This window comes from Sturnira hondurensis, unplaced genomic scaffold (assembly GCF_014824575.4).
Source record: "Sturnira hondurensis isolate 20B ecotype Veracruz unplaced genomic scaffold, ASM1482457v3 Scaffold0018728, whole genome shotgun sequence".
NCBI classification, from domain to species: Eukaryota; Metazoa; Chordata; class Mammalia; order Chiroptera; family Phyllostomidae; genus Sturnira; species Sturnira hondurensis.
The window spans coordinates 17,766,108-17,787,755 of record NW_028091359.1 but is presented as its reverse complement, the minus strand read 5'-3'; the positions used below and the strand labels follow the sequence as shown (position 1 = coordinate 17,787,755).

The 21,648-nt window shown below is 39.2% G+C and overlaps 1 protein-coding gene across 2 annotated transcripts in view; it reads left to right on the top strand.

Moving 5' to 3' along the window:
- Nucleotides 1-9,745: 9,745 nt before the first annotated feature.
- SSH2 (slingshot protein phosphatase 2) overlaps nucleotides 9,746-21,648 on the top strand; it is a 257,566-nt gene continuing 245,663 nt past the window's right edge. For both annotated transcript variants that reach the window (XM_037070274.1, XM_037070272.1), the window contains exon 1: nucleotides 9,746-10,036. In XM_037070274.1, the coding sequence (XP_036926169.1) occupies nucleotides 9,974-10,036 (63 nt within the window). In that variant the 5' untranslated portion in view covers nucleotides 9,746-9,973. The remainder of the gene's footprint in view (nucleotides 10,037-21,648) is intronic.

The window sequence follows — 21,648 nt, the reverse complement described above, 5'->3', positions numbered from 1 at the left end:
TGCTCCTCTCTGACCCCGCCCCCACATACAGCGTCACAACCCAGCGACTGAGTTGCCCTGCTCTAGTGAACACTTTAGAGCTCCAATCCTGCAACGGTACAGGCACGAACAGCCCAAAAGATGGCGCAAGAAGAACTCAAAGTCCCAGAGCCAATAACTCTAAGCAACCAAGAAATTGCCAGCCTCTCAGAAGCACAATTCAAGACACCGTTTATCAGGATGCTCACAGAACTGGTTGATTATAGCCACAACATAGAGGAACATATGAAGGCTAAACTAATTGAAATGAAGGGAGATGTCCAGGAAACCCATAGCAATGGAAAGGAAACTGGGACTCAAATCAATGGAATGGACCAGAAGGAAGAACAAAACATCCAACCAGAAAGGAATGAAGAAATGAGAATTCAAAAAAATGAGGAGAGACTTAGGAACCTCCAGGACATCTTTAAACATTCCCACATCCGGATTATAGGGGTACCAGAAGGGGGAAAGAAACAGCCACGAGTGGAAAATTTATTTGAACAAATAATACAGGAGAACTTCCCCAGTCTGGTAAAGGAAATAGACTTCCAGGAAGTCCAGGAAGCTAGGGGAAGAAGGTACAGAAAATAGCATAGACAGTAGGTAGAAAATAGATAGAAGGGAGGGCAAGGATAGTGGGGGAAATATAGAATCTAAAGAACTTGAGACACGTGGTTATAAACTAAGGGGGGGGGAAATGGTGGGGGAGGGAGTGTGCAGATGGAGGGGAATGAAGGGGGGAATAGAACAACTGTAATGGTATAATCAATAAAATATATTTTAAAAAAGAAAAAAAATTATTTTATCTTTGAGACATTTTATGTAAGTCTCATATTAACTATGAAGCAAAAATCTATAGTAGATATACAAAACATAAAGAGAAGAGAATCAAAGCAGGGCAAATACAAACTATGACCAGAAGGAAAGAGCTTTTATAGCAAAAGTTTTTCACTATTTGCTTATACGGTGACAGAAACCCAGGGAATATGTGTGAGAGTATAAGGGAATTAAAGGAAGGAGCATAGATAAACCAGGTTGGTTAGGATTTCTTGATATGGGTACACTTATCAGAAAGAAAGATTTAATGTGTTAGCACCTACAGCTGGGAATGACACTAAGGATTTGATAAGTTCACTGAATCATACACTCCATTGTGTCCTATGTTTAATTGAGATACCAGAACCTCTCTGGCATAATGTAAGAACATCCAAAGGCTTATGGAGATGTAATTGTTGCAGTAGTTTTATCACATATGACCTGCACATCCACTACCCTCAAGCACATCTTCCTAGAGGACTCTGGGACATTACTAAACCATTGAAGAATAAGTTAGAGAATGGGTGTACTTGCATCCTTAAAAAGCTTTATGGTGGCTTTCTTCTGTAGGCTAGGCATGATGGGATGATCTGTTTCAAAGTAGGAGAAGCTAATGTCAGTGTTTAACTACCAAAGATAAAGTGGGCACATTTACCATAAAGAGAAGTGTAGATTTAGTGGCAATCAGATATTTTGACCTTTAGTGATATTTGTGGTCCTAGAAATAAAATAGATGGACAGCCTAAATGTTGATAACCTATACATAATATTAAGAATCCATGGCCAAAAATATTACTGTAGTCACTACAGCAGAGAATTCTGACCTCTTACCCAGTTTCCAAACCTAAGCCCCATAATTGAAAAGAAGGCTAGATCCCCTTAAGGGAGGATTTGCAGCACTGTCATTAATATATACTGCAAATTTTCCTCTAAGTTTTCTCTTCAGGGATGTCTGGTCATTTCCTAAAATGATTGAGCGCTAGGGAAAAAGAAATACCTGTTTTTTTCAGGGATTTTGAAACACTGGCACTAAACTGATGTTAATTCCTGGGGGCCCAAAATGCCACTGCAGTATACCAGTTTAAGTGGGGACTTGTGATGGACATGTGAGAGTCAAAGTCTTTTTAAAAAATATATTTTATTGATTATGCTATCACATTTGTTACATTTCCCCCCCTTTATTCCCCTCTAGTCTGCACTCCCCACCACCCCTCCTACTCGCATCCCTCCCCCGCCCTTAGTTCATGTCCATGTGTCATGCATATAAGTTCTTTGGCTTCTCCATTTTCTTTACTATTCTTAACCTCCCCATCTATTTTGTACCTACCTATGCTTCTTATTCCCTGTACCTTTTTCCCATTCTCCCCACTCCCACTCCCCACTAATAACCCTCCAAGTAATAATCTCCATTTCTGTGATTATGTTCCTGTTCTAGTTGTTTGCTTAGTTTGTTTTTGTTTTTGTTAAGTTGTTCATAATTGTGACTTTCTTGTCATTTTACTGTTCATAGTTTTGATTTTTTTCTTTTTCTTAGATTTCCCTTTAACATTTTATATACTAAGGGCTTGGTGATGATGAACTCTTTTAACCTGACCTTGTCTGGGAAGTGCTTTATCTGCCCTTCTATTCTAAATGATAGCTTTGATGGATAGAGTAATCTTGGATATAGGTCCTCGCCTTTCATGACTTTGAATACTTCTTTCCAGACCCTTCTTGCCTGTAAGGTTTCTTTTGCGAAATCAGCTGATAGTCTTATGGGAATTTCTTTGTAGGTAACTGTCTCCTTTTCTCTTGCTGCTTTTAAGATTCTCTCTTTATCTTTAACCTTGGGCAATGTAATTATGATGTGCCTTGGTGTGTGCTTCCTTGGCTCTATCTTTTTTGGGACTCTCTGAGCCTCTTGGACTTTCTGAAAGTCTATTTCTTTCACCAAATTGGGGAAGTTCTCCTTCATTACGTTTTCAAATAAGTTTTCAATTTCTTGCTCTTCCTCTTCTCCTTCTGGCACCCCTATGATTCAGATGTTGGAACATTTAAAGTTGTCCCACAGACTTCCGCCAAGATGGAGGCATAGGTGGAAACACTGTGCCTTCTCCCACAACCAAGTTTGAATACAACAAAGGTTTGGAGAAACAAAGACACAACCAAAGGACAGAAAATTGAATTATACGGAAGTCCGACTACATCTAACCGTTCAACGGGGACGGTAAGAGGGGCGGAGCCAGCAGCGAGCAGGGTCGGGCAGGACAGGGCCCCCGACCCAGGCGCGCAGGCAGACGGGAACCAGTTGGGGTGCGGGGCAGACCTCGGGCACATATTCGCGCACAGTGAGACAGACCACGCAGGCCCCAGGGGGCGAGGGCTGACGGCGGTGGCACACTCGCATGCAGTGGGATGAAACGCGTGGGCCCGGTGACGGCAGCGACTGCGGCACCGGTGAGGGCCGTGGCGGCAGGCGGCGGACCAAACACCAGAGTCCCTCTCTGACCCTGCCCCCACATACAGCGTCACAACCCAGCGACTTAGTTGCCCCGTTCTAGTGAACACTTTAGGGCTCTGATCCTGCTATGGAACAGGCACGAACAACCCGAAAGATGGCGCAAGAAGAACTCAAAGTCCCAGAGCCAATAACTCTAAGCGACCAAGAAATTGCCAGCCTCTCAGAACAATTCAGGACACTATTTATCAGGATGCTCACAGAACTGGTTGATTATAGTCACAAATTAGAGGAACAAAGTTACAAATTAGAGGCATATATGAAGGCTAAACTAATTGAAATGAAGGGAGATGCACAGGAAACCAATAGTGATGGAAAGGAAACGGGGACTCAAATCAATGGAATGGACCAGAAGGAAGAACAAAACATCCCACCAGAAAGGAATGAAGAAATGAGAATTCAAAAAAATGAGGAGAGGCTTAGGAACCTCCAGGACATCTTTAAACGTTCCAACATCCGAATTATAGGGGTACCAGAAGGGGGAAAGAAACAGCCACAAGTGGAAAACATATTTGAACAAATAATAAAGGAGAACTTCCCCAGTCTGGCAAAGGAAATAGACTTCCGGGAAGTCCAGGAAGCTCAGAGAGTCCCAAAGAAGTTGAACCCAAGAAGGAACACACCAAGGCACATCATAATTACATTAGCCAAGACCAAAATGAAGGAGAAAATCCTAGAAGCATCAAGGGATAAGGGGACAGTCACCTACAAAGGAATACTCATCAGACTGTCAGCGGATTTTTCAAGAGACCTTCCAGGCAAGAAGGAGCTGGAAAGAAGTATTCCAAGTCATGAAATCCAAAGACCTACAGCCAAGATTGCTTTATCCAGCAAAACTTTCATTTAGAATGGAAGGACAGATAAAGTGCTTCTCAGATAAGGTCAAGTTCAAGGAGTTCATCATCACCAAGCCCTTATTATATGAAATGCTAAAGGGACTTATATAAGAAAAAGAAGATGAAAAATATTAACAGTGAAAGGACAGCAAACACACAGTTATTAACAACCACACCTAAAACAAAAGCAAACCAAGAGGACAGCTAGATCAGGAGTGGAACCATAGAAATGAAGAACGCATGGATGGTTAGAAACAGGGGGGTGGGAGGGGGAGAAGAAGGGAGAAGGCAGAGAAAATAGCATAGATGGTAGGCAGAAAATAGATAGGGGGGAGGGCGAGAATAGTGGGGGAAATATAGAATCTAAAGAACTTGAGACACGTGGTTATAAACTAAGGGGGGGAGAATGGTGGGGGTGGGAGGGTGCGGGTGGAGGGCATTGAAGGGGGGAATAGAACAACTGTAATGGTATAATCAATAAAATATAAAAAAAAAAGAAAATAGCAAAAAAAAAAAATAAAGTTGTCCCAGAGATTCCTAAGCCTCTCCTCATTTTTAAAAAATTCTTGTTTCTTCATTCTTTTCTGGTTGAATGTTTATTTCTTCCTTCTGCTCTCAACCATTGATTTGTGTCCTAGTTTCCTTCTCTTCACTGTTGGTTCCCTATATATTTTCCTTATTTCACTTTTCATACCTTTCACTTTTTTTCTCTATTTTTTGACCATACGTAACCATTTCTGTGAGCATTCTGATTATCAGTGTTTTGAACTGTGCATCTGATAGGTTGACTATCTCTTCATTGCTTAGTTCTATTTTTGGAGCTTTAAACTGTTCTTTCATTAGGGCCATATTTCTTTGTTTTGGTGACCCTGTTATGTTGTAAGGGGTGGAGCCTTAGGTGTTTGCCAGGGAAGGGCAAACCCATGTTGCTGTGTTGTGGTGCTGTATGTGAGAGAGGGGTCCAGAAGGGAACAATGTCACTTGATCAGCTTTTGGCCGGCTTTCAGTCACTTTTCCCAGCTACCCACAAGCAAATTGGGACCTTCTGGTGCTGATTTCTGGGTGGGTGGGCTTGTGTACATTCTAGGATGCTATGGGTCAGGTGAGATAGGAAGTCTTAATTCAAGTTTGAATTACAGGGGTATGACTGGGTCCATAGTACCACTATGTGGTGATCTCGTCAGTTTCTGGATATATAATTAAAATAGATACCTGGTAACTGGCAAAATTTCTATATGGGTTCTCTGATCCTGAAATATGAACCATTAAAGTATGAAGGGCCAAGCTGAAGCCCTTAGGAACACCCTTCCCCACATACACACATACCAGGAGAGTAAAAAAAAATTGCTTTCTTGGGAGAGCAGATTGGGGGATTACAGAGATTAGGGACACCAGTAAAAATGTGAAAGAAGCAGGGATGATGAAACCTATCTCATGCCAGTTTTACTTGCCTGTTTGGTCTGTGAAGGTAGATGGATCTTGGAGAATGACTATAAATTATTATAAATTTAATCATGTTACAGCTGCCCTTTGACATGTAGTATCTTTACTGGAGCAAATTGATATAGCCCCTGCCACATGGTATATAGCTGTTGACCTAACAAATGTTTAATTCTCCATGTAAATTAGCAAGGACCACCAGAAGCAATTTGCTTTTACTTGTCAGGGCCAATAATATACTAATTTAACAGTCTTGACCCAATTCTCCTGCCCTGTGACCTAATATAGTTCACAGAGGTATCCATCATCTCCTTCCAATTAGCATTGAGTTAGTCCAGTACTTTGATGACATTATACTGATTGGATCTGGGGAGCAGGAAGTAGCAGATGGGGAAAAGAGAGCTAACAGTAAAATATAATTCATATTTGTAAATTTTGAATTGTTGTGCAATTTTTAAAAATTTATCCCCCACTTGTATAAAGTAAGTTCTCATCACTAATGAGTATCAAATGATCAGTTAAACTATCTTGTTGAAGAATTACACCCAGTCATTTTAATTATGAAACCCTATAGAGCCCTGGGTAGTGTGGCTCAGTGGATTGAGCACTGGCCTGAGAATCAAGGGGTTGTTGGTTCAGACTATGCACATGCTTGGGTTGCGGCTGGGTCCCCAGGGTCGGGGGAGTGAGAGGCAGCCACATATTGATGTTTCTCTCCCTCTCTTCCTCCCTCCCTTCCCCTCTGTCTAAAAATAAAATAAATTTAAAAAAACTAAATAAAATAATTATGTTTATAGACACAACCTCATGTTTTTCATTAAAATTTTTAGAACAATTTATTTGGAAGCTTATATAAATTTAATATTTATTACCATCTTTAATATGTTTCTTATGTTTCTCATTATAATTATATATAAAGAAAACAATTTTTCACCCAGCTTATACAGCTACCGTTAAATCCCCTTTAATTTATCCCAGTATGCTATACAAATATCATCATTTTATGATATGAAAAAAGATTGAGAAGCACTGCTTTAAACTTCAGGATTCTTAAACTTTAATTCTTAAACCCTCATTAGCGTTTAGTGGGTGTATGAAATATCCAAGTTTGTCTTTCTGGAGAGATAGTTAATAGTTTTCATCAGGTTCTCAAGGTTTAAGAACCAGTTGATCTCAGGAATTTCAGAAGTTCCCCTATAATTTCACCCCTGAAGGAGTGATTATACAAATTAAGGGTTAATTGCACAAATATGCCTCCATTATCACAGGTGGGAAGAATAAAGGTACTATAAATGAAACTAGAAGGACTTTTATCTCTTTGGCTCTCACTCTTGTGGGAATCTGCTCTTGGTCTCTTCTCGAATTCAACTAGTGTAATAAGAGGATTCTAGGATTTTGTCTCTATTTGAAGTAGATAACTCCTCCCTCAGGTCACCAGAAGGCAAAGTAGGAACAATGGCGGAGCCCAAAAAAGGTGTAGGTATAAATGGGGCAGAGAGCAGAGACTTCAAATACTCACATGTGATCCAGCTCCATTCACAAAGCAGCTATACTGGGATTTGCAGACAAAGCTTGTAAGCCAGTATCATAAAGCCTGCCTTTGCCCAGACTTTCTCCTCTGTGTTTCTAAAATATTTCATACATATCTAGACTTCTAAATATTTACCTCCCTTGGGGTCTAGTAGTGGTGGCTGAAGCCACAGCACCACTAAACTGTACTGTCATCATTTGATGTGGTTTTCCCTTCTAATATGCTAGAACCTGTTATGAGAGGTAGATATACTCTCGTTTTGTCCTTAAAACTGTCTAGCATATAATAAACATTCAATGTTTTCTTAGTTAAGAGTGAATAAATTAATGAACATGTACCAATAATTTCTAAATCTTAGTTTCCTTAAAAACTCATATACCTGGAAGAGACATTTCCCCAGTAAATTAATAAATTTATTTCCTGATACAAACTTAATGTGAACTTGGGTACCTTATAATCCCAATTTTGAGCAAGATTTTATCACCGCAGATATGCTGAATAAAGATATTCTATGTCTATCTACAGATGAGAGCATCTTAACTGCTAATCTACTTCTCTTACTACTAAGAAAAGGCATGAATCATGTCTTTATAGTTCTTTTCATTCCCTTTTTGCTTGATGCTATTTTCTATACATAGGGTACACTCAGCAAAAGCTAACTGAACTTGGAACAAACTTTATAGAAACTAATAATCTTAATTATATACAAGGCTTTACAGTGTATACTGCACTTTACCAAATATTATCTCATTTGATCACAAGAATCCTGTGAGTTAGAGCTTCATTGTAGAAATGAAGAAACTAAAACTCAAAAAGTTTAAACCATTTGCTTAAGGTTTTAGAGCTGAAACTAGTAGACAAGTCCTCTGACTCCTGTGATAGTGCTCTTGCCCACTGTAACATTAATGGAATTGTCTCTCATCTTCCAAAAGAATTTCTTAAGATTATATCGCTACACAAAAGTCAATAATTAATGCTGTTGTCCTTGAGTCAGTAAGAAAGTCAACATACATTTGTAAGACCTGTTGGTTTGAATAATACTTTTTCTAAAATGACGCTTTGGTTTAAAAAGCACGTTTCATTTATTTGAATTCATTCAGCTTTCAGCTCTGTATATTTCTTGGCTATGCATATAGCTTCCTGTCAGTGTTTTTACTTTTGAACTTTGTCTACTCGTTTCCTGTTTTCCAGGTAGCTCTGGGGCGGGGGCGGGGCGGGGGGGAACACAGTTCAAGATGGTTTAACCTGTGAACCATACATCTTTAATTATGCTTGGCAGAAACTCTTCACCACCACCAGGGGGCAAAAACCTACCAGCTGGCGTCTTTGTACTACGTTTCCATAGAAGACAGGAGAATACTGTACAGGGACCCTCAGTGTCTGGATTTCGATGGAGACTCCCTTCTAATTATTTCAACCACAGGGCCCCAGGGAGAGAACAAAGGCTCAGCACAGAGGGCTCTAGTGGCACTTAACCATACATAAGCCAGAAAGAGCTCATCAGCCCTGTTAGTTTAAAACAAGCAATGAGATCCAAGAAAGTCTGAGCGAAAAACAGAAGGAGGTGGGCTTTAATAACTGCAAATTCTTACATGTTTTCTGCAGCTTTGATATCCATGGTGGTATTTACTAGTGCAGTCATTCAAATCGAGAAATAGTTTTGTCACTCTCTGTGTGTAAATACTCAATGGTATTTGCATAGTTTGATCTTTTTTCCTTTTTAATTTTGATTTTTTCATTTCCTTGGTTTGTGTTCTGCGGGCGGTTTTCTTTTAGAATCTGATTCCTTACAAATATTTAATCTGTATTTCACAGGTGTCTGTGAAAGCTACAGACAAGAAGAAACCTCAAGAAGCAAATCCTGTTTAAGCGAATTTCTTCCCAGCAGGAAGCAAGTGGGAGGTAATTAGCAGGTTGGACCCTTAGAACTTTTAAGCCCAGTTTTCTTGGCCTCCCAGGCTGACTCAGCCTTTCTTCACCTCAGGAATGAATCAATGAGTCCTTAGACAGGGGCCAGGGTAATGGAGGAAAATTGAGGGTACCCGGAAACGGCCCATGGTATAGAATTTAAAATCTTTCTTCAAAGTCTCCTCATAAAAACTCTGAGGCCGAAGGGTGGGAAAGCTGAGAAAAAGCCCAAGCGCCGGGTCAAAAGTGGCTAAAAACTCGCGTCCTGATTGCGCCAGAAGGGTTTCTAGCTCAGTAAGTCCCACGCACACTCAGAGCGTTTGAATCTCCGCGCAGCCCTTTCCCACTAGAAAATGGGTTTGCTTCAGGTTTTTTCCTCAGTTTCTTTTCACTAACGTTGATTAAGCTGTGCGCACCACCTCATAAAATGGTTATCAGTGAAGAGCTGGGACTCCAGCGGCCCCAGCCCGGGGCCCGTCATCCCATCCCTTCCCACTCCACAGCCGCACGCAGGGAAACGGAGCGAAGCCTGAGAGAAGGAAGAAACCCGGGAGGGGGCGGTGGCCAGAGGCGCACACTCCCGGCCGGCTTCCGGCAACTCAGGGGTTACCGCGAGGCAGAGGCGCGCGCCGAGGGGAGAGGCGGTTGCTGACAGGTGGCGCCTGCGCACTGGGAACGCTCATTGTGCCCCGCAGCTGCCGAACCGCCCGTCAGTCCGCCCGCCAGCCGCCCGTTCAGTACGTCAGTCTGCGAGAGTCCGGTGGTGGGTGCGGAGCCTGCACCCGTTCCCGCGGCCGCCTCCTCATCCTCCCCGTTCCTCTCACCCCTACCCCGCTTTCCCTTCCCCATTCCGGCTCCGTCACCCTCCCGTCCCCCACACTCAGGACGAGAATGCCCTGCCCGGAACAACCCAGCAGCGCCTAGATGGCTTTGGTCACGGTCCAGCGATCGCCTACCCCCAGCACCACCTCCAGCCCCTGCGCCTCGGTGAGTCCCTCCCGGCGGCCGCTCAGCTCGCTTCTGTCACTGCGGCTCCGCTTTGCCTCAGCGGGTCCCGCCGAGCGCCACTGCGCACGCGCCGCGCCGCTTCCCAGGCCTTGGCACTCTGCTGCCGCGAACCCCCCACACGCCCCATCTTAAAGACGAGCTGCAGGAACTACAGGACGTTGGGTTTTTGCTCCCATCACGCTGGGCACCCAGCTCTCACAGTCCTCGCCTGAACCCCTGTGGCATGCTTTCCTATGGCTTGAGCACTTCCTTTCGGGAATGAGTCATTCTGCTTTTCACCCTCCCCCTTCCTTTTCTCTCTGTTGCTCTGCTGCAGGGAGAGGACCAAAGGACTCCTGCGTTGCCCCTAACACCCACTCACGTCCCTTTACCCACACCCATTTCACGGACCCGTTCTGTACTCGCACACTGCACACCCTTCTTCAGGCTCTCTCTCTGCCTTTCTCCAGTCACTTGCAGTCTTCCTTGTGCTCCGTACTGTTCGTGCTTCATTGGACTGCTGAACAGGAGTTACTCCTCGGTTTCTTCCCTCCTCCCCTCCCCCAAAGGGTGGCCGTGGTCTCTGCTTCTTGGACCTCTTACCGTTCCTCTACCACATCCCAAAGCATCTGGTGCTACATGATGACCAGTGCCAATTCACATCTTACAGACACCGATGCTTTACTCATTGCTCATGATCGTTCTTGTTCTTGGGTAGTGTTTGTATGGCTCGTTAGTTCAGATGCCTATGCCAGTGAAGCATGCTGCCAGCAGGAAAATACCCAGTAACCGGTCTTTTCCTCCTGGGCCCTTCTTTCCTCACCCTACCCTCACTCCTGTACACTTTATTCTTTTAGGCTTTATTTTTCAAAGTAATTATTTTTCAAAATAAAATATCGCACCAGCTAGACCAAAGAACATCCAGATGTTTTAAGGGAAAATAGATTAAATGAAAATATGGGCCAATTGGAAAAAACATCTTGAACTTTAGAGTTATAGTTTTTAAGATTGTGTTGGTGGATTTAGTAGTTTCACGTTGCAAAAAGATATTCAATAAACACTGTGCCACCATCCACTGTAAAAAATCGGGTTGCTTTTAATATTTACGTTATCTGGCTTGTAATTTCAACATAGTTTCCTGAATTTCAAAATTTTGTTGTGTACAGTGGTGGGTGGTTTCTTTTTTGTTTTTCTGAGCTTTCTTTTTCATTTTATGTGACCAAATTGACAAATACATTTGAGAAGTGATTATACTTCAGAGGTTAATTTACCTTATGTTGTTCCAGAGTGCAGAACTAGGATCCTTGGGTAGAAGTTCAGGAAGGCAAATTTTCAATGATTGTAAGGAAGAATTTTATAACAATGGAGTAAACTGCCTTGCCCATTTGCTGAAAGCATTCAAGCTGAGGCTGGAGGCCTTTTGCCTATGAGGTGATAGACAGTATTCCTGTAATGGGGGACTTCTAAGGTTTTTTTCCAACTCTTAAAGAATCTGTAATTTGAGAATAATCACCCTTCAAAGCTGGAAAACATTTTAAGGTACTCTGAAGACAAGTATCATGGAGATAAAAATTTAATATACAACACTTTATTCTTATGTGGTACTTTATGCCAGTTTTTGGAAAGTCATACCATCATACCATCAGACTATCTTAATTCACTAGTGAATTCTTTAAGCATAGGATTACCAGGATTGATTTTGTTTGAAAAACAACTGAAGGTTAGTGGAGTCATGCAAATAAACTAGAAACCATATTATAGTGACATAATTTTCATTGGGCATTGTTGAAAACATTTATGCTATAATAATACGTGTGTATATTGAGTTATCATACTAGTTTCCTTGAGGTGAATGGTTAGTATACAGTAAGACCATATCTACTTGATGTGATTTAACTAGCCAAACTTGGCTAGTTATTTTAGAGTCTTGAGGTATGTTAATAGTCACTTATGACATAAGTAATTAAGTTGGTCATGAGGTAAGCTCAGTTGTTGAGCTGAATGATATTTCTATATCTACTTGCTATACTAGCCTGGTTATTTACGTTGTTTATTATGTGACCCAGGGTGCAAAGGAATGCTGGGACTGGTTTGTGTGTGTGTGTGAAACAATCAACATTGCTAATGTAACTGATGAGCCAGTTACCTTTTCCTTTAAATTGTCTTCCTGTTATACTTCATCTGGAGCTAGTTCAGTTGAGTTGTCTCCTGGTCCTTGTGTTCCATCCAACCTGTGTTCTGGGATGCTGTCTGACTTCCATATATTTACTGTCGCATCTTTTGCTGCATGAATAGGTTGAGTTATTTGTTTTAAAAGAAGGAGCAAGAAGAATGTAAAGAACCATGAAAGGAGAGATTTAATTTTGTGAGGCTGGAAATCTAGTTGTTTATTATATTAAGCACTTTATTATACTTTTCACTATAGGAATTACAACATTTTAATACTGTCAGTTTTTCTGTATTTCATTCGGGATTAAACAAATCTATTGATCATCTACTGGGTATGATAGACTATTATAGATGCTAAGATGTATAAGAAATATACTCTATGAGGATCATGTAATCTTGGGAGAAAGGAGGAGGGGATGGGAGGAAGAAAAACCATGAGGAGAGAGGGTAGAAGAGGAGAGTGAGGAGAATGATATTGTATGCACATGGACATTCAGTTTGTAATAGCCATAAGTATTGTCTGAATTCAGATTAAGATATATTCATTAATGGCAAAAGTAATATGAATCTCTGAATCTCTTGGGTTTTTCTCTATGCCAGGCATCATGCTAAATGCTTTATGTGGATTGACTCATTTATTCCTCACAGTATGCCCAAGGGAAATTGCAATTATATCCATCTTACAGATGGAAGAAACTGAGGCAAAGAGCTATTAAAGCTGTAATTGAAACCTAGATGTGTCTAACTGTAGAATCTGCCATCTTTTTTCTTTGTGGTAAAACAAAGAAGTATACAAAGTAGGTGGTTCTCAAGGCTAGTTCAAACTAGCTTTGAAGGATGGGCTGAATTTCTATAGGTTGATAGGGAAGTTGGGAAGTAGAGACTATTCTAGGTGGAGAGAAGCTGTATACACCAAGGAGACTTAGAGGCAGAGAAATGCGAGGCATATCTGAAGGTCTTAAATAAACCAGTCTGAGGAAGGATTTGTTTGGAAAGAGGAATAAGAGATAAAGGTGAGGAGGCAGCTAGAGCTGCACAGAGACTGCTGAGTTTAGGAGTTTGAACCTGATAGAGAAGGTAATGCAAATTCCTCAGAGGTTTTTGAGTAGATATGATCACTGTGGTGTTTTAAGAAAATTAATCTCATAGCTGTGGGCCAGAAGGATTTAAGAGGGGGAGAGGCCACAAGTGAAACCTGTTAGAGGCTGTTGCAGTACCCCAGGTGTGAAAGATAATAAAGGCTTGAACTGGGAATGTGAAGTGATAATGAAAGAAAGGGGCAGATGTGAGAGATTGTGGAGAAGACACAAAGGACCCAGGGACTGATTGTGTATAAGGGAGGAGGAGTCAGAGATGCCAGCTCTAGGAATATATTGTTATTCCTAGATAATAGAGGTTTGCTATCTAACTGGCAATTTAAGAATTATCTCATTCTTTCTTGTATGAATTTTCAGAATAAATACCTATGTTGATTTAGGGACATATAGACACAGTGAACTACTAAAAAAATTCCTTAGTTTTCTGTAGTGCTTTGTATTTCTCAGAATGTGTTTGTTATGATCTAGAGCTTTCTAGAGTAGTCTAATAAGTTATGCAAGACAGGTTACCAAGGTTAAAGGACTTGCAGAAGGTTATAAAACTCTTTAGTGTAAGAACCTGAACTAGGACTAAGTTTCTTGTCTCCTGGTCACATCTGTTTCTATGGTGTGATAAGAGAAACAGCATATGAACTTCTGATCTTGAGAACTTGACTGCCAGTATAGTAAAGGAAGCAAGACTTGACATATAATCAAGGACTCACACTCCCTTTGGAGTTCATGTATATTGTAACCTTGACTACCTAGAACAGAATTATCCAAGTCTGAGCAAATCATTTTTAAGTGATACCCTTTTTAAAAAAGATTTTATTTATTTATCTTTAGAGGGGAAGGAAAGGAGAGAGGGAGAGAAATATCAATATATGGTTGCTTCTCATGTGTCCCCTACTGGGAACTGGCCTGCAACCCAGGCCACAATCCTCTGGTTTACAGGCTCGTGCTCAATCCACTGAGCTACACCAGCCAGGGCCATTTTTAGGTGATACCCTTATTCAAAGCCTATTATCTCTTAGTTTACACAGAATTCTTATCTCTCCAACTAAACTTTAAGCCCAGGACTAGGTCTACTCATGCATATTTTTGTGTCAGCTAAAAATGTTGGATGCATGGATCAATGGATAGTGGATTGATATAGTCATATTTAGCAATATTTTCCATTGTTTTTAAGGATTGTTCTGTTTCCAGAAGCCCAAAGAATGTGACCACCTTTACAGCTTTTCATCCATATTGCTAAATTGTCCTCCAGAAAAATCGAATCAATCTTTGTTGACAAGTTATGTATAAAAATGTCTGCTTCACTGTATCCTCATCAGCCTTGAGTATTGTCATCATCATTCATTTTCTTTATCATAAGAGCTATTGTTTATTGAATACAGTGTACCAGACACTGAGCTGAGTACCTTACATGCATTATGTTATTTAATTTTTATATCACTCCTGTAGGTATTATTATTTTCTGTATTTCACAAAGAAAATTGAGGCTCAGAGAAGCAAAATGAATTGCCCAAGATTATAGGCCTGGTATCTGATCTCAGAACCTTTTCTCTTAACCACTAGTATTTTATTGCTCTTTTAATTTACATTTAAAAAATAGAGGTTAAACATTTTTCCAAATACAGGGTCCAGCAGAAGGAAGGCCTACTTGAATATGGTTGGTAGGGTAATAATATTGGTGTTAGTAATTTATAGTTTTAATTTGAACAACTTACCTAAAATGTCATATGGTGTGTTTGAGTGTGATATTGTTATGTTACAGAATTACAATACATGCTTATGATTTTGTAATAAGAGATTTTGTAGTAAAAAGGGGGTGTTATTTATCCTAGACCCTGTATTTATCATATATATTTTATATTCCCCATTTTGTAAGTCACTGATTTGCTCAGCTTCTCTGTGGATAGTCATTTTTGCCATATTGATATGTAAATATTCTTTATATGCTACAAATATTTACCTCTTACTGTTATGTTGCACATTTTTGGGTCATAATTAATTTGCCATTTTTTTGTTTGTTTTCTTTATTTTGAAATACAGATATTTAAAATTTTTTAATTCCATCACTCCAAAGTCTTTTTCTGTGTTTGTTTTTCATACTGTTTTTCTACTTAGTTTAAGTTTCCATCAATAGAGTAGAGAAATACTCACTTATATTTTCTGAAGTTATCTTATAGTTTATTTTTAGTTTTAACTTTAATCATCTGAAATTAATTTTACTACATGGTATGAGGTAAATATTAAATTAATTTTGTTCCAAATAGTTAACAACTTGTCCCAGTTCATTTTATGAAATAGTCACTCCTTTTGTCTAATGGTGTATAATTCCACCTCTGGGAAATACTAAATTGGAGCCATTGCTATTCTCACAGGAGTTTTGTTAGTTTAGCAGGTATTACTTAGTATTCGTTAAATTGCATGGACAGAAAACAAACTTAAACTAGCTTAGATTTTAAAGTTTGACTCAAGTGCCTGGGAAATCCAGAGGAAGAGCAGGCCTTTAGTACTCAGAAGCTATCTTTGGGTATCTCATCCTTTCCACTTGGCTTTAAGTGAGTGGGAACAGATCTAGATTATCCCCAGTCTAGAGAAAGGCACTGTGAAGAGCCCGTACTATCTAGCACCATTAAATATTATTCCTGGTTCCAGCAGCTTAGGGCTTTACTGTTTTTCCATTAAATGCTTGCTCTCAGGTTGGCTACACAGTACCTGGTCCGTTGTAGGCATTCACATGTTTATGTTTTTCATTTATTTGTTCATTCATTCAAAAAAACCTAGGTGAAGTAGGGAAACTAAAAAATGACAAAACAAAAGGATGTGAGTATTAGTAAGATTCTTTGCCTAATTTGAAATATGCCAGAGGCAGGGTACACATGGGAGAGACCTAAGGAATCTTGTTAATCAGCAAATATTTAGTGAGTACTATTTTGTGCAGCTAATATCATCCGTTCTCTTCCTCTGGCTCTCAGCACTGAGTCCTTTTCAGATACTTTAACAAACTGCCCTGCATTTTCTTGCCCAGGTGAGCAACACAGATGCTGTTCACAGTGCTCCTTATTTTCCTATTTGTCAAGAGATGTCTGGTGAAGTGATTTGGGCCCTGAAATGTAATGAAAGGTCCCATGGTTTCCTAGATTTCCTGAGAGGTGGGAAATATTTCACTTGTTGAGTAGGAGAGAATATACTTAGGAATAAATGGAGAGAAGTCATGTACTGTGTTCCAGCCTAGATTATGGAGCTGTATGATTCAATTAAAAATAATAATTTAGTGCCTTTTTCTATCCTGTGCTGTACTTGATTCTGAAGATATCTATTTATTTACTCCAGAGGTGTCCAGCTTATTTTCGCTGGAGCCACATCAGCCTCATAGTTGCCTTCAAAGGGCCGAATGTAATTTCACCTCTTTAACAGTTAAGGAGTAGTTACATTTATACAGTCCTAAAATTATTTTGACCCTTAGAAGGCAACTTTGAGGCTGATGTGACCCTGGCAAAAATGAGTTGGACGCCCCTAATTTACTCTTTCATGCCAGGATTGGGGATCAAGCAGCCAATTAGTCCATTGCTTCAGGAAGTTTAGCATGTAAGTGGAAAGATTGGTATTAAATAAGTAGTTAGAATACATTGTAGTAATCACAAATTATATAAGCTTTGAGGAAGAGAAAGAAGGCCAACAAGGACTTTTAGGTTGAGCCTTAAAGATTGAGTGGTAGTTGGTCTGCAAACAGAAGGTTAGGGGTCAGTAGCAGGAGAGAGGGAAACATTCTTAAGTGTGAACGAAGGCACAGGGCTAAACACTGATGTATGCTGGGAACCACAAACAGTACTGTGCTGATGCCATGTAAAGTGAAGAAAAGGAGGTAGGAAAACTAAAAATAATTTCTTCTGAATTGTAACATCTAGGCACTTATTTTTATCTTTAATGCATGCAGTATATGGGTTCTTTTGGCTTTCCTTTAAAGTTAATTTGTTAAAATTCGTGATTATGGGCACATATAACTGTCCTAATAGCTACCATGTTTCACGTGTTTGCTGTGCTATAGTCACTAGGTTTGGCACTAAACAGGCATCGCAATCATTTGAAGGAATAGTATTACTGTTCCCATTTTACAGATGAAGAAACGGATTTTCAGAGAGGTATCTAGATCCCTTCATGTAGGAGTGGCAGAGCTGGGATTTATTTAAATTTTGATTGTCACACTCAGAGACTAAATTACTTTCCAGGTGTTAGAATTATTCTCTGTGTCTAGGTGCTGTTTGAGTCACTTCCATTTTTTAAACCATTTTGCTTCATGTTTGTCCTGCTTTAGTTTGAAATCACTGCAATTTGAATCATTTTGTGGCTTATGCCTTCATACTTGATAAACTCAGTTCAGCAGAAGCTTGTTGTGAACCTTCTCAAGCACTGTGGAATGATATAAGGTGTTATCCTTACCTTAGAAGTCGGGGCATGGGGGAGCAGCTATAAACTAAGGATGTAAAATTAAAAAACCTAGTATGGTGAGTACAATAGGGAATAATGGACAGGGAATGTGGAACAGACTGATTGGAAAAGATGGAGGAGCAAAAGGTCTTTGCAGCTAAGAAAATGAAAAATATGTTATTTACTTCTAAATATTGATTCCTTTCATTTTTACTTATAATCAGAAGCCAGTTTTATCTACATCTTGATTATTGTAAGAGAGAGTGTTGTCTAAGGTATGAAGCTTCTATTTTTGGAAAGTGTGCATTTTTAAGTATTATCTTGCCCCTCACCTCTCCCACCCCTTACCTTTCCCTGCTTAAAGAAAACAAACAAAAAACCAACAACCTCTTTTTTCCTGATTTAGACACAGCAGAATATATAAAGTTATGGTTTTTTTAAATTAAATTTTTAAAAGATTTTATTTATTTTTAGAGAGGGGAAGGGAAGGAGAAAGGGAGGGAGAAAAACATCAATGTGTGGTTGCTTCTTGCACGTCCCCTATTGGGGACCTGGCCCACTATCCTGGCATGTGCCCTGACTGGGTATCAAACCCTCAAAGCCTTTGTTTCGCAGTCCAGTGCTCAATCCACTGAGCCACACCAGTCAGGGCTGAAATTATGTTTATAGAAGCTTAAGGGAAGACGTCTCTGCACAACTCCGCTCATTGGAGCAGTGATTCTTTACTTGTTGCTTCAGACAGTTTTTATAGAAGTAACAATTTTGGAGAGGCTTTTCTTCACAATTGCAATATTTAGCATGTCTCAGATAAGAATTAAAATAAACCACAAGTTAGCTTCTCGTATTATCTTAATATATTAAGGGAGCTCATTGATTCTTTGGAGTTTGAGAAAGTAATTGTGGTTTCGAATAAAAATAGTATCTGCCAATGGATCTGATATAGTCCACATGGGAGTGGGGAACCCCAAAAGTATTTTCATTTCTTTCTTCTTAGGCCTTCAAAAATACTAAAGCAACATGAAGCAATCTAGCACAGTGGTGGTTTTGAAACTGCCTGATTCTGAATCCTGGTTTTACAATTTGCTAGACTCAGACAACACAGTTAATTACTCTAGTTTCAGTTTGCCCATCTGTAAAATAGAGGTGATAAATAGTACTTCTTCTACAGAAGTAAACATTAAGTGAGATAATGCCTGGCACTAAATAAGCATGCACTCATGAAGTATTAGTCATTTTTATAATGATGGTGATTTAAGGTTGCTATTTGGTTATTAAGTAATTTTTCATTATAATACAAATTTGGTGGGGAAGATATTTGCTTTGTGACAATATAATTCAAATGAATAGCCTATTTCAGGAGTTTCTCTTTTTTCATTAAATTTTTTTTTACTCAATAGCTTTTTTTTTTAATTGGAGAATTTCTGCTCTTGTTGCTAATCTCCATGGCAAAGTATTGTCATGTATGATTTTGTAATGACCTAGAGCATCATGCAGAATGATTAATGCAACAATAGTCTTGAAAAATCTCCTCTTGAGAGCTCATCAGTGTACTAGGCCATGCTTAGTACCGTATTAACTTATCGGATGTTTTGCTATATGGTAGGACAGATCATTGCAGGTGGTCACCTTAGTTTGTATAGGCCAATCAGCCTGAATATGTCGGCATTTTTAATGATCAAGACTATATAAATCATGTGGCAAAATAGAATAGAAATTGACAGATTTTTTTAAAATACAGAGAATCTGAGGACACTGAGTGTGTTCATGGGTTTAAATATATCTTTGTACAAGAAAACAATAGGTGAGAAGAATGATTTGTGTAATCCAGCTATACCAGGCAGTTGGCAGTTGGCAGTTGAAACTGAATGCAGCTTTGAGAAGTTGCATTTCCAAAGCAACTGAATGAACTTGCATAACAAGAGGTCTTTGGTTTAGACTTTGGTTGCATTTGGATTACAGTTTTTACCATTGAACGCTGTCAGAAAAGAGAGACAACCTATTTAATTTTTTTCCTTGAAAGAGTAGTGAAAAAAATTATACTAAACTTTCCGAGTCCAATATTTTTAAAAATTTTTTTCTAGTTTGTTTCTTAGTGCATTTCTATAGAGCACCTTATATGTCTTTTTTTTTCTGAGTCCAGTATTTTGATTCATCTTCTAGTTCTGTCTTATACCAGAGGGGACCCCCAAAATACCTGGAATTATCTTCTGGAGGGTGGGCCAGAAGATAATTATCTTCTGTATGTACTTATAGTACATACAGCTTCCCCCACTAGGTGAGTGTTCGAGAAACACATCTGTATCAGTGTACCAGCTGGCACTGTTGTGAGAGGCTGTTTCGGTTTTAGTGAAATTTTTTTTTCAAGATTCTTTCAGCACTTTTGCCCATTTCATGATGGATGATTTACCAGCACACCTGCCCACACGGCCCTGAAAGTTCAGCAGTTTTTGACCAAAAATGGCATGGCTTCCGTGTCCCACCTTCCCTATATACCGGATCTCTTCCTGAGCAATTTTTTTTGTTTGTTTCCCTGGATGAAAAAAAGTCCTCAAATGGAAATGTTTTGCCTGCGTGGAAGAGGTGAAACAAAAAATGAAAGAAGTACTAAAAGGCATCAAAATTGGTTAATTCAAAAGTGTTTTGAGCAATGGAAAAAACGTTTTGATAGGCGTATTACACCAAATGGAGAGTACTTTGAAGGTGACTGGAGTTTAACATGTAAGAATAAATGCACAGTTTTTTATAAATAAATTTTGGGGTTTTTTTTAGGCCCCTGCCCCCCCCCCCCAACAAGCTGCAACCTTCTCAACTCTGAGCATTTTAATGTTAATTCTGTGGTTTTCAGGTAAACTTCAAAGGAACTGTAGACTGTTAAGGAATTCTCATTTGGCAAGGTGTGGCTGAAAAATCCAGGAACTTCTCCACTTGCCTACAAAACATTCTTGCAAGATATGGAATCTTGATAAATAGGGGTTTTAGTAGGAAGAAAATATTCTTAGGAAATTTCCACTTAAGCACCATTGTGTAGGATTTTAATCTATAAGATTAAAAAGTTTAAGAGAATTGTATTAAACCAATGTTAAAAAGTCATCTTACATTCTTATAATTGCCTTGCAGAAGACTATAGTTGTGGTGCAAAATGAAAAACTTTAAAGGTACAAGGATGATTTGGACCTCATTGTTGCATGAGATTGTTCAAAATGCCTGTCTGCTGAAAGATGGAAATGGGATGTTCGTCACAAAATTAATGTTTGGTTTGTTTCCATCTGTCCTTTGAGGTGAGTCAAGGCACTTAGAGGAAGACTGTGTTTTAACAGGTCCAGGGCTTTTACTAACTTTTTCATAGATTTTTTCACTTTATTGGGTTGTATTCATTTGCAAACATTTATTAAGTATCTACTGTACACAAGACTTTATATCATTTAAGCTGCTAGTACAGTCTTCTCTTTTTAAAACCAGTTGCCTTATCTGAACATGTGATTTAGAAAATTGGATGATTGAGGTTCTGTGTTTTATTCTTTCTTCATTTGCTGATATACTAAAATTTCTCATGTGATTTTGTACTTTTTTATTCCATATTCTATTTGTGGCTCACATTTCTGAAATAACTATAATAGTGTTTCTTTCATTAGAAAAAAACTTTTCTGCAATAGTTGTATGGACTCCAAAGTGAAATCTTACAGTATAGAATGAGATCATATATAGTTCTAAATTCAGTAATGAAGGGAAAAATTATGGAAATGGACATCTGTCTTTGGAAAAATTTGAATGCACAAAAATGTATTTGAAAATATATGGGTCAGTAGTTGAGAAAATGCCTTATCATGTAGTTATTTCTTAACCTGTTCCTAAAACTAGGAAGTTCTCTTTTGTCATTTTGCTTTTTGTCTACTTAACTTCATTTATTACTGACTTTCCAAAATAGCATTT